The 12,600-nt window shown below is 58.1% G+C and overlaps 1 protein-coding gene across 3 annotated transcripts in view; it reads right to left on the reverse strand.

Annotated features, from left to right (window-relative positions):
* Window positions 1–373: 373 nt before the first annotated feature.
* The window catches only part of ATP13A2 (ATPase cation transporting 13A2), a 28,535-nt gene continuing 16,308 nt past the window's right edge, over window positions 374–12,600 (reverse strand). For all 3 annotated transcript variants that reach the window (XM_010373023.1, XM_030913828.1, XM_010373024.2), the window contains exons 13-29: window positions 12,162–12,272; window positions 12,031–12,077; window positions 11,754–11,942; window positions 9,397–9,603; window positions 8,051–8,146; window positions 7,808–7,967; window positions 7,574–7,694; window positions 7,299–7,423; window positions 4,870–5,030; window positions 4,630–4,746; window positions 4,435–4,514; window positions 2,735–2,887; window positions 2,552–2,648; window positions 1,461–1,684; window positions 1,224–1,375; window positions 878–1,047; window positions 374–774 (exon numbers count right to left, since the gene is read on the reverse strand). In XM_010373023.1, the coding sequence (XP_010371325.1) occupies window positions 637–774; window positions 878–1,047; window positions 1,224–1,375; window positions 1,461–1,684; window positions 2,552–2,648; window positions 2,735–2,887; window positions 4,435–4,514; window positions 4,630–4,746; window positions 4,870–5,030; window positions 7,299–7,423; window positions 7,574–7,694; window positions 7,808–7,967; window positions 8,051–8,146; window positions 9,397–9,603; window positions 11,754–11,942; window positions 12,031–12,077; window positions 12,162–12,272 (2,348 nt within the window). In that variant the 3' untranslated portion in view covers window positions 374–636. The remainder of the gene's footprint in view (window positions 775–877; window positions 1,048–1,223; window positions 1,376–1,460; window positions 1,685–2,551; window positions 2,649–2,734; window positions 2,888–4,434; window positions 4,515–4,629; window positions 4,747–4,869; window positions 5,031–7,298; window positions 7,424–7,573; window positions 7,695–7,807; window positions 7,968–8,050; window positions 8,147–9,396; window positions 9,604–11,753; window positions 11,943–12,030; window positions 12,078–12,161; window positions 12,273–12,600) is intronic.

Genomic DNA, 12,600 nt, shown 5'->3' on the forward strand with positions numbered 1-12,600 from the left:
TTGAACCTAGAAGGCGGAGGTTGCAGTGAGCAGAGATCACGCCACTGTACTCCAGCCTGGATGACAGAGCAAGACTCCATCTCAAGACCAAAAAAAAAAAAAAAAAAGCTAAACAGAATATCCAGGCACATGCTGGACACAGGAAACATTACTACTGTGAGATGAGGGCCAGAGGCCCAGAGAGGGGAGTTGGCCAATGGAGCCTGAAAACCAGGGGGTTCCAGGGGCTTGTCAGGCTGAAAAACCAACCCCCCAGGGGGTTCCAGGGGCAGACACATGCAGGGGCTGCCCGCTGGGCACCCAGGGGTACATGCATTTCCTCCTGGGCAGGTGGGAGGGTCTATGGTGCCAGGTACGAGATAGGCACGGCAGAGCCAGGAAAATATCGTCACTTTATTTGCTACACTGACAGCAGCGCTGAGGGGAGTTGGGGGCTGCCATTCCTACTCGGGATGGTCCAAGGTGGGGGACAGCAGTCAACACTTCCCCATGGTGGGGGTGGTCTCGGGGGAGCAGTGTAGACAATCGCCAACCTCGGGGATGTGGGAGGTGGTGGCGGTGGTGTCACTGGAGAGGGGTCCAGTTGGTGGCTCAGAGGCAGGGAGTTCCAGTGTCTGGGGTGCCCGTAGGCCTGCACTACCTCAGGGGGCCGGCGCGCAGCAGCGGCCAGGGCTGCTCGGCCAGCTCTCGTTCCAGCTGCTTGAAACGCTTCTTGGAGGTCCGCTTGGGCCGGAGGCGGCGCAGGCAGGCGGGGAGGCACTGGTCTAGCATGCTCTGCGAAGGGCAGGGAGGGTGTCGGGGCAGCCGGGGCTGAGCTGGGGTCAATCCACCCCCACCTCCGTTCTCTCCCGCTGCTGAGACCCAGGGCGGGCCCCACCTCCAGCATGAAGGCCCCCACGAAGTTGAAGGTGACCAGACCCAGCAGCAGCAGCTTGAAGCAGGTGTCGGTGATGTTCCTCAGCGCCAGCGGCCCCTGCAGGAGGCCGGGGACCAGGACAAGGCCCACGAGGATGGAGCTCAGGAGCGCCAGGGCCACCAGGAAGGGCACTGGGAGCAGGAGAGTCTCTCAGGCAGGAGCCACGCCCCCGGGACCCACAGACACACACGTGTGCACACCAGTCTCCACTCAGCCAGCATCTCTCTCCCATCTGCCTCCCCCAGCACCCCAGGGCTCCTTCCTCCCTTCCTCCGCCAGCATCTCCCGCCCACGCCTGCAGTGGCACCATTGGTATAGAGGGGCCGGCGGAAGGGCGCCCCCTTGGACACGGCTGCAGCCAGGATGAGGTACTGGAAGCTGGACAGAGAGAAGACCACGGTGTTCTCATAGTTGGGCAGGTTGTCTGGTGCGGGCACTGTCCTATTCAGAGGCACGAACCTGGGGGTACAGGGATGGGGGTCAGGGAACGAACGTGGGGTGGACGGGGCAGGGGCGGGATGGGGGTGGTCGGCTCCCTACTCACCACGGCTGGGCCAGGGTCAGGAAGTAGCCCCCTAGCTGCACGCCGGTCACCAGGGCCACCTGCAGCAGCAGGCTGCTGAGCACGGGCACGCTGAGCAGCGCCCCCGGTGGCCGCACCCGCCCCAGGGCCAGCGCTGGCCCCGTGCGGCTCATGAGCACTGCCACTGTGGTAGTGATGACCAGGTCAATGGCCAGGAACTGCAGGTCACCCAGGTTGGTGTTGATCTGCCACCGGGAAGGGAGGACAGGGGGGAAACTAAGACCTGGCCCTGGCAGCCCCTAGTCTGACAGCAGAGGCCCCACCCCTGCCCCAAAGGAGTCTGATGGGTAAGACATCCCCGGTCTAATGGGGGCAGTGCTCTCCTGCCAGCCCAGTGGAGGAGGCATAGCTCTTGATGTGAGACAAACCTCTGGTCTGATGGAAAGGGCACCTTTGCTGACCTTCGGGGCCTAAATCTGAGGGGAGGTTTCCCTCCCTGTAACAAACTCCCAGCCCAATGGGGAGGCTTCGGCTCTGCCTTGCGGAGTCCCTATAGCTACCAGGGCATGCACAGTTGCTGCCCTCAGGAAGCTCCTTGCTTTCAGGCAGACACACGGGCAGACCCGAGTGTAAGATGTGCGCTGCCCTACAGTGTCACCTCATTCGCTGGGGGTGAGCAGGCCATGCCCAGAGGAGGGGAGGGGAGATCTCCTCCAAGTAGGGTGTGGGAGGTACAGCCAAGGTATAGGGCAGAACAAGTGCGTCTGGAGAAATGGGCAGACCTGTGGGAATGGGGCAAGGGCAAGGGTTTTGGCCCTGCCTCCATTCAGTCTTCCCTGCAGATGGGGGAGTTCCCAGAGTTGCGGTCAAGATGTTAGCCCATGACAGCTGCTGCCATTTGTGAGGACCTAGTGGGCACCAGGCTCTGTGCCTGGTGTTTTCCTCTTCTCCCCCGAGCCTTGCCACCTCTCCAACCACACAGCTGGAGAGTGGCAGGGTCATGATTTGGGCCCACATCATCTATCCCAGGACCTGCCGGCTCCAAGGCACACGGCTGTGTCCCCTCCCTAGTCTTGGGACAGTGCTGGGTATGCAGCTCTGCAGGTACTCACCGTGTAGAGGATCAGGACGGAGATGAACTGGGTCAGGCTGTACAGGGCCATGTACTTGAAGACGCTGAACGAAGTGTCGAGGGAGCAGCGCCCCTCCCTGAGCGGCAGGGCATGGACATTAGGGGTCTAGGTTGGCTGACCAGCCCTGCCGAGCCCTTGCCCATCGGTCCCTGCCTGCCTTACCTGATGACCATGGGCACGCACTCAATACTGGCCATGCTCGAGGTGAAGGGCGAGACCACTGAGGCTTCTGCCTGGGACAGCGAGATGCCGACATCGGCCGCCTTCAGGGCCCCACAGTCATTGGCGCCGTCTCCGCACATGCCCACGCAGTACCTGAAGAGAGGTGTGGCCCGGTGTGGCCTGGGGAACGACCCCACCCACCCCACGCGTGGGCTAGCAGAATATGATGATAGCTGGGCCCCTAACACCACATGGTGCCTGGTGCACAGGAGGTGCTCAGTGAATAGATGCAATTATTATAATAATCATTATTATCATGTTTTTGAGACAGAATTTCACTCTTGTTGCCCAGGCTGGAGTGCAATGGTGCGATCTCGGCTCACTGCAACCTCTGCCTCCTAGGCCCAAGCGATTCTCCTGCCTCAGCCTCCCGAGTAGCTGGGATTACAGACACCCACCCCCACACCTGGCTAATTTTTTGTATTTTTAGTAGAGATGGGGTTTCACCATGTTAGCCAGGCTGGTCTCAAACTCCTGACCTTGGGTGATCCAGCCGCCTCGGCCTCCCAAAGTGCTGGAATTACAGGCATGAGCCACTGTGCCCAGCCTATTATTTTTTGAGACAGAGTCTCTCTCTGTTGCCTAAACTAGAGTGCAGTGGCGTGATCTCTGCTTACTACAACTTCTGCCTCCCGGGTTCAAGTGATTCTCCTGCCTCAGCCTCTTGAGTAGCTGGGATTACAGGTGTGCACCACCACGCCCAACTAATTTTTGTATTTTTAGTAGAGATGGGGTTTCACCATATTGGCCAGGCTGGTCTTGAACTCCTGACCTCAGGTGATCCACCTGCCTCAGCCTCCCAAAGTGTTGGGATTACAGGTATGAGCCACCGCGCCCGGCCTATTACTATTTTTTGAGACAGAGTCTCGCTGTGTTTCCCAGGCTGAAGTGCAGTGGTGTGATCTCGGCTCACTGCAGCCATGGCCTCCCAGGCTCAAGCAGTCCTCCTGCCTCAGCCTCCTGAGTAGCTGGGACAGCAGGTGTGTCACCACACCTGGCTAATTTAAAAAAAAAATTTTTTTTTTTTGAGACGGAGTCTCACTCTGTCGCCAGGCTGGAGTGCAGTGGCACGATCTTGGCTCACTGAAACCTCCGCCTCCCAGGTTCAAGCAATTCTCCTGCCTCAGCCTCCCCAGCAGCTAGGACTACAGGCGAGCACCATCACGCCCAGCTAATTTTTTTTTTGTATTTTTAGTAGAGACGGGGTTTCACCATATTGGCCAGAATGGTCTTGATCTCTTGACCTCATGATCTGCCCACCTCTGCCTCCCAAAGTGCTGGAATTACAGGCATGAGTCACCACAGGCATGAGTCACCACGCCCGGCCTAATCTTCAAATTTTTTGTAGAGATGGGGTCTCACTTTGTTGCCCAGGCTGGTCTCAAACTCCTGGGCTCAAGCAATCCTCTCACCTCAGCCACCCAAAGAGGTGGGATTACAGGAATAAGCCGCCGCACCCAGGCTACAATGATTATTTTTAGCATGAAAGACCCGGGAGAGCCTGCCTGCTTTTGGTGGGGAGGGGTGACAGCTCTCTGGTGCCTGAGGAGGGAGACAGGCCTAGGGAAGGGCACATGAACAGATGAGCGGACAAGCTCAGCCCCCGCAGGCCCTGCCCACACCCTCTGCTGAGCACTCACTGAAGCTTCTGTAGCTCGCACACCAGCTCTGTCTTCTGCTCAGGGGCCATGCGGGCGAAGACAGTGCCCTGCACCAGGACCTGGAAGCACAGGGAGATGGGGGAGGGCTGAGGCACCCGCCAGGGAGAGCGAGCCATGAGGAGGGAGACAGAGCAGGGGAGGCGTGGGGCGGCCAGGGAGCTGGGGCGGTCCTACCTTGGGCAGCAGCTTGGGGAAGTGCTTCATAATGATATCAAAGGTGGGCCCGCTGAGGGCCAGGTGCCTGGATCGGGGGTCTGGCTCCACGGTGTAGCTTGCAGCCTGGTCAGGATCCTAGGGGCCCAGGAAGCTCAGCTTAGCTCCCCCTGCCCACCCTGGAGAGTTGGGGCCTGGGTCAGGTGACACAGCGGTGGGGTCACTGGGTGCGGTACAGCTGGAACTCTGGGTTAGCCTCACCTTAACGCCATTCACGGCTGTGGGGGGCTCCATCGGCAGGAACTCAAGAGAGGCAGGCTGACCCCGCTCAGGGTGGGTGGCGTGGACGATGATCAGATGCTCCTGGGGGGCCACCATGCCACAGCCCCGGGCCACAGTAACCGCTGTCTGCAGGTTGTCCCCTGGAGGGTATGGGGCAAGGTGAGGGTCTGAGGCTATCCGGGGGGGCCATCCTCACCCTGATCCTGACAGATGGGAAAACAGGCTGGATGAAATCCATCTGCCACCACCAGCCAAGTGAGCTGAGGCAGGTTATCAACATCCCTTTGCCTCAGTTTCCTCATCTGTAGATCCAGGCATCGAAGGGTCTTAGGAGAAACTGGAGCCCTGGGCTGGAGCTCCATATGTACTTCTTTTTTTTTTTTTTTCTAAGACAACAGTCTCTCTCTGTTGCCCAGGGTGGAGTGCAGTGGCTCGATTTCGGCTCACTGCAACCTCCTTCCTCCTGGGCTCAAGCAATCCTCCTGCCTCAGTCTGTTGAGTAGTTGGGATTACAGGAGGGCGCGACCACACCAGACTAATTGTTTTTTTGTTTGTTTGTTTGTTTTGTTTTGTTTTTTTTGTTTTGAGACGGAGTCTCGCTCTGTCGCCCAGGCTGGAGTGCAGTGGCCGGATCTCAGCTCACTGCAAGCTCTGCCTACCGGGTTTACGCCATTCTCCTGCCTCAGCCTCCCAAGTAGCTGGGACTACAGGCGCCCGCCAACTCGCCCGGCTAGTTTTTTGTATTTTTTAGTAGAGACGGGGTTTCGCCGTGTTAGCTAGGTTGGTCTCGATCTCCTGACCTCGCGATCCACCCGTCTCGGCCTCCCAAAGTGCTGGGATTACAGGCTTGAGCCACTGCGCCCGGCAGACTAATTTTTTTGTATTTTTCGTAGAGATGGGGTTTCACCATGTTGGCCAGTCTGGTCTTAAACTCCTGGCCTCAGGTGATCCCCTTGCCTCGGCCTCCCACAGTGCTGGGATTATAGGTATGAGCCATGCGCCCAGCCCACATACACTCCTTACTGCTGTGTGACTCTGCTGCCAAGTGCCCATGACTGTGTGTGCATGCATGTGTGTGTGTGCAGGGGCAGGGAGGACAAGAAGGATACAGACCTCTTAGCTCCTGCTGTTTCACCCTGGCTAAAATCTTTCTTTTTGAGACTGGGTCTCACTCTGTTGCCCAGGCTGGAGTGCAGTGGTATGATCATGGCTCACTGTAGCCTCGACTTCCTGGGCTCAGGCAATCCTCCAGCCTCAGTCGTCCAAGTTGCTGGGACCACAGGCACATGCCACCATGCCTGGCTAATTTTTGTATTCTTTTCTTTTGGGGGGGGGATGGAGTTTCGCTCTTGTTGCCCAGGCTGGAGTGAAATGGTGCAATCTCAGCTCACTGCAACCTCCACCTCCCAGGTTCAAGTGATTCTCCTATCTCAGCCTCCTGAGTAGCTGGGATTACAGGCCTCCACCACAATGCCTGGCTAATTTTTTGTATTTTTAGTAGAGATGGGGTTTCACTATGTTGGCCAGGCTGGTCTCGAACTCCTGACCTCAAGTGATCTGCCCGCCTCAGCCTCCCAAAGTGCTGGGATTACAGGTGTGAGCCACTGTCCCCGGCCATTTTTGTACTCTTTGTAGAGACGGAGTTTTGCCATGTTGCCCACGTTGGTTTTGAACTCCAGGATTCAAGGGATCCTTCCCCCTTAGCCTCTCCAAGTGCTGGAATTACAGGCACAAGGTACCATGCCCGGCCAGAATCTTTCTCTTCCTCCTCCTTGAGCTTGTCACAGCCTTTGTTTTTGTTTTTTTTTTGTGCCGGAGTCTCGCTCTGTTGCCCAAGCTGGAGTGCAGTGGCTGGATCTCAGCTAACTGCAACCTCCGCCTCCCAGGTTTACGCCATTCTCCTGCCTCAGCCTCCCAAGTAGCTGGAACTATAGGTGTCCGCCACCATGCCCGGCTAATAGTCTTTTTTAGTAGAGACAGGTATCACCGTGTTAGCCAGGATGGTCTCGATCTCCTGACCTCGTGATCCACCCGCCTCAGCCTCCCAAAGTGCTGGGATGACAGGCATGAGCCACTGCGCCCGGCCTTGTCACAGCCTTTGAGGCTGACATCATTATCCCCATTTCTCAGGGGCGCCACCCAGAACCCGGGCTGTCTGACAGCACATCTGGGCTCCTTGGAAGTCACTCCACTCCTCTGAGCCTCAGTTTCCTCATCTGTCAAACAGGGGTGACAATTACCACTTGGTGGGGGGGATATTGTGCAGATTCACTAAATGTTTAAAAAGGACCTGGCCTTAAGCAAGGGCCCAAAAAGATGCCCCAAAAAGGGATCCCTGGTGCCCCTTCTCTCTGCCAGGAAGGGGTGGATTCTGCCCTGCTAGCTCGGGCCCCTACATGCCATTGTACCTGTCACCATGACGGCACGGATGCGGGTCCTCCGCAGAGCCTGGATAACTGGCGTTGTCTGTGGCTTCAGTAGGTTCCTCATGACCAGCAGCCCCAGGAGGCTCAGCTCTCGTTCCACAGTGTCCCTGGAGGGTGGGCAGACCTGGATCAGAGGTCACACAGTAGCCAGGGCCCCTCTCCCAGCCACCAGGCAGGGCATCTTCCCTGGGCTCTGCCTGCATGAGAGCTTCCCTCTGCCCTGTCCTCAGAGAGGGTGGGACAGGGGACAGGCCCACCTTGTCAGTTGCTGGGCTGCCTCTAAGCTGGACACAGTGGGCAGTGACTTGCTGGCCAGGGCTACGACGCGGTAGCCAGCAGCTGTGTAGCTCTGCAGCATCTGGGCGAAGTCGGTGGGCACTGCCAGGGAGAGGCAGGTGTCACGAGGAGGGGACAGCAGAGACAGAGGCTGGGCACCCACCCCATTCTGTGCCAATGCCCAACCAGGGGGCCTCAGGGGCTGCCCCCTGCACCTGTCTCGGGGTTGCAGAGCCCTGCCACCAGCTCTGGGGAGCCTTTGACGTAGGCCTCGGGCTGAGAGGCCCCTGGCCACGCCACCACCACACTCATGCGCTGCAGAGCCGAGGAGAAGGGGAAGCGGCAGAGGACGCTGACTGGCACCGGGGGCTCCTCCTGAAGGGTTGGAGAGGCAGCTGAGGCGCTGGCTGCGGAGCCCACCCCTCTGCCCTGCACCCCACAGGCCTCCCTCAGCTCACCATTCCCTGCAGCTGGGGCTCCCAAAGTGGGGGTCTCATCACTGCCAAGACCTGGGTCCCAAATGCCGAGTCCGCGGCCGGCTTCTCCTCCAGGACCTGGCAGGCAGGCAGGGAAGGTTGGTGTCTGGGGGCTTTGGTGCACAGAAGGATTTGAGCTAGACTCAGGGAAGACTTCCTTCGTGGGAGACTGGATGGTGGGTTAAGAATGTGGGCTTTGGAGTCAGGTGGACTCAAATTCAAACTCTAGCTTTGCTGCCTCAGCATCACGGAGGAGCCTCGGCGTCACGGAGGAGCCTCGGCATCAGGGAGGAGCCTCGGCGTCACGGAGGAGCCTCGGCGTCACGGAGGAGCCTCGGCATCAGGGAGGAGCCTCGGCGTCACGGAGGAGCCTCGGCGTCACGGAGGAGCCTCGGCATCAGGGAGGAGCCTCGGCGTCGCGGAAGAGCCTCGGCATCAGGGAGGAGCCTCGGCGTCGCGGAGGAGCCTCGGCATCACGGAGGAGCCTCAGCATCCTCCGTGAAGCAACACTTGAGCTTGTTTGCTAGGGCTTGGGGAAGAGGAAATGAGACCAGGCCGCTGCAGCCCGCGCGGTGGCGCATACTAGGCACTCAGCATGTGACCTTGCCCTTATTACGTTATTTTTATTTTAAGACGGAGTCTCACTCTGTCACCTAGGCTGGAGTGCAGTGGTGTGATCTCGGCTTACTGCAACCTCTGCCTCCTGGATTCAAACGATTCTCCTGCCCTCAGTCCCCTGAGTAGCTGGGACTGCAGGCACGTTCCACCACACTTGGCTAATTTTTATATTTTTAATAGAGATGGGGTTTCACTATGTTGGCCAGGCTGGTTTTAAACTTCCGACCTCAGGTGATCTGCCTACCTCAACATCCCAAAGTGCTGGAATTACAGGCATGAGCCACTGCACCCGGCCTATCATTATTATTATTCTTTGAGACAGGGTCTTGTTCTGTTACCCAGGCTGGAGTGCAGTAGTGTGATCACAGCTCACTGCAGCCTCGCCCTCCCAGGCTCAATTAATCCTCCCACCTCAGCCTCCTGGGACTACAGGCATGCACCACCACACCTGGCTAATTTTTGTATTTTTGGCAGAGATGGGGTTTTGCCATGTAGGTCAGGCTGGGGTCCTGAGCTCAAGTGATCCTCCCATCTCCGCCTCGCAAAGTGCCAGGAGCCACATTACAGGTGTGAGCCACTGCACCTGGCCTGTTATTATTAATGGTGGGCATAGTAAGAGACCACTCTGGAAGACTGAGAGGGAAGACAGGGTAGGATTCGTTAGGCCCCACTGCCCAGAGGCAGGGGGCTGACCTGCTTGGCCTCCTCACCCAGCCAGTAGACTCCACCATCTTCAAGTCCATGGGGTCGCCCACGGGGGTGTCCTGGAGTCGGCTGAGGGCATGGCAGGTGGCCAGTGCTCGGAGCAGGGGCCCCACGGGCAGGCGGCGGGGCTCTGGGACCAGTGGCAGGAATGCCTGCCCCTTCAGGGGTACCACCCCCATCACGTCTAAGCCGTCCTCAGTGAGGGTGCCCGTCTGCGGGAGACAGGTGGGTGGGGTAGTGATGAGTCCTGGGATGGGGGTGCCCTGCTGAGCTGGGCATCCAAACCCCAGGCCCGGCGGACCCTATGGGAACTCCAGGAACCCGAGCTGGAGCCAGAAGATGCCCTTTCTTGCCTGCTGTCCTTGGCACATGCGGTTCCCTCTGCTGAGGTCCCCCTGCCCAGACCCCGCTGTTCCCCTGTCTAGCATCATCTCTTCTAGGGAGTATTCCTCCTTAACTCCCAAGGTCAGGGCAGCTGGTTTGCTCTGGGCTCCTACCCATGGCCTCTTCACTTCCCCACACTTGTGCACTGTGGTTAAGAACTCAGCCCACGGTTGGTGCTCAATATATGTATATATATATATTTTTTTCTTTCTTTTTTTCTTTTGAGATGGAGTCTTGCTGTTCTGTCGCCCAGGCTAGAGTGCAGTGGCGCGATCTTGGCTCACTGCAACCTCCGCCTCCCGGGTTCAAGCGATTCTCCTGCCTCAGCCTCTCAAGTAGTTGGGATTACTGGTATGCGCTACCCTGCCCCGCTAATTTTTGTATTTTAAGTAGAGACAGTTTCAACATGTTGGTCAGGCTGGTCTCGAACTCCCAACCTCAGGCAATCCATCCGCCTCAGCCTCCCAAAGTGCTGGGATTACAGGTGTGAGACACCACGCCCAGCCTCAATATATTTGTTGACTGAGTGCATGAGTCAGTGCCTGTGTTCCCCACCCTAAACTCTAACTGCCCAAGTATGTGTCTGGCTCCTTGGCTAGCCTGGGAGCTATAGGAATCTGGTCAGCCCCCCTCCCTGGCTTATTTATTTTTTTGAGACGGAGTCTCGCTCTGTTGCCCAGGCTGGAGTGCAGTGGCTCAATCTTGGCTCACTGCAAGCTCCGCCTCCTGGGTTCAAGTGATTCTCCTGCCTCAGCCTCCCAAGTAACTGGGACAACAGGCATGCACCACCACACCTGGCTAATTTTTTATACTTTTAGTAGAGACAGGATTTCACCATATTGGCCAGGCTGGTCTTGAACTCCTGACCTCATGATCCGCCCACCTCGGCCTCCCGAAGTGCTGGGATTCCAGGCATAAGCCACTGCACTGGGCCTCCTCCCCAGTTTAAAAGCTCTCCGTGGCCCCCGAAAGCCTCTGAATGTCATCTAGCCTCTAGCCTCTGTCAACCAGGCCACTGCCTACCCAGCCCTGTCCTGCTCCACCACTCCCCATGCCCACGTACATGCCACATCTGTGCCACGCCACTCCCTGTGCCCCAGGTGCATGGTACATCTGTGCCATGTCACTCCCGCCTTTTACCCTTGCTTCTCCCTGACCTACCCCTCACTGAGGTCACTGAGGGACCTGCTCAGGGGGCTTCCTTGACTGCCTTCTAAGGAAGTGTCCCCATCTACAACCCATCATTCTACCCCAATGGCTTCCTTCCTAAAACCCATCGCCTACCCCCCACCCCGGCAGCTCCTTTGTGCACTCCTGGATCACTTATTTTGGTGGGGGACACACACACTCCAGTGACCACAAGGATGCCTGTGTTAGTCACTGCTGGGCCCCAAGGGTTGAGAGCAGCACGGGATGCACACTAGGGCCCCAGGGCCCCACCAGTAATTTTTTTTTTTTTTGAGTTTCACTCTGTCGCCCAGGCTGGAGTACAATGGCGTGATCTTGGCTCACTGCAACCTCTGCCTCCTGGGTTCAAGCGATTCTCCTGCCTCAGCCTCCCGAGTAGCTGAGATTACAAGCATGTGCCATCATGCCTGGCTAACTTTTGTATTTTTAGTAGAGACGGGGTTTTGCCATGTTGGTCAGGCTGGTCTTGAACTCCTGACCTCAGGTGATCCGCCCGCCTTGGCCTCCCAAAGTGCTGGGATTACAGGTGTGAGCCACCGCGCCTGGCCCCCCACCAGTTCTTGAACACATGAATACGTGATTCTAGACATTTCATCTGCTAGACCATGAGCCCAGTGAGGGCGGGAGTGGGGTGGGGTGGGGGACGGGGGTGGATCCTCTGGGGGTTTCCATCCCTAGACAGGACCTGGCATCCTGTGGGTGCTGCTGAGAGAATAACATGGGAGTGGAGGCCTGGCTGGGTGCCTGTGGCTGTCCCGCTACCCCGCGCCAACCCCGCCTGTGGCCCCACCTTGTCGAAACACACCAGCTGCAGCTTGCCCCCCAGGTTGATGCGCAGTGGGTGGATGCAGAAGATGCCCTGTCTTTGCAGCCGGCTCTGGGCATAGAGTGTGCACACGGTCATGGCAGCAGGCAGGGCGGGCGGCACCACCACGGTCACCAGGTCCAGAGCCCGGATCACAATCTCGTTCAGAGGCAGCTGGCAGGGGCACCATGAATGTGAGCACCTGGCTGGTTGGCCCCTGGGCCCTACTGGCAGCACCCGCCACCCCACCCCCAAGGCTTACCCGGTTTCGGTAGAGGATGAAGATGCTGTAGATGGTGCCGAGAAGAGCTGAGGGGACAGTGAGGGACTAAGTGGGATTTGGGACCCAGGCGGGGAGGCTATGGGCAGAGGAGGGTACAGGGGGCCACTCACCCAGGACAGAGAGGGCAGCCACAAACTTCATGCTGTGTTTATAGAACTTGAAGTTGATGGGCCGGGGGTGCAAGATGGAGCTCACCAGGCCCCCTTTTGCCGTGCAGAACCCTGGGGTGGAGGCAGGGACCCCAAGGCAGGGAAGCCAGGGTGAGGACAGGTCTTCCCCACCCCTAGCCCTCCCGACCTGTGCCTCTGGAGTTGCAAGACACGGTGTTTGTGAGATTAGCCATCAGCAGTGTGGAGTCCTAACAAGTCTGGCCCAGCTCTTGTAGGTTTTTTGAGGGCTTTAAAGAAGGAACTAGTGGATAGCATCTAAACATTGGGTGGTTCCACTTAAAATCCAGACACAGGGAAGGCTCCTGCCGGCCCGCTACATCCCTGTCCACTCCAGCACTGTAACCCCGGTGGCTCCTCCAGACCTTGCAATGCTTGGCCT

The sequence above is a fragment of the Rhinopithecus roxellana genome, chromosome 12, assembly GCF_007565055.1.
Source record: "Rhinopithecus roxellana isolate Shanxi Qingling chromosome 12, ASM756505v1, whole genome shotgun sequence".
In the NCBI taxonomy this organism is placed as follows: domain Eukaryota; kingdom Metazoa; phylum Chordata; class Mammalia; order Primates; family Cercopithecidae; genus Rhinopithecus; species Rhinopithecus roxellana.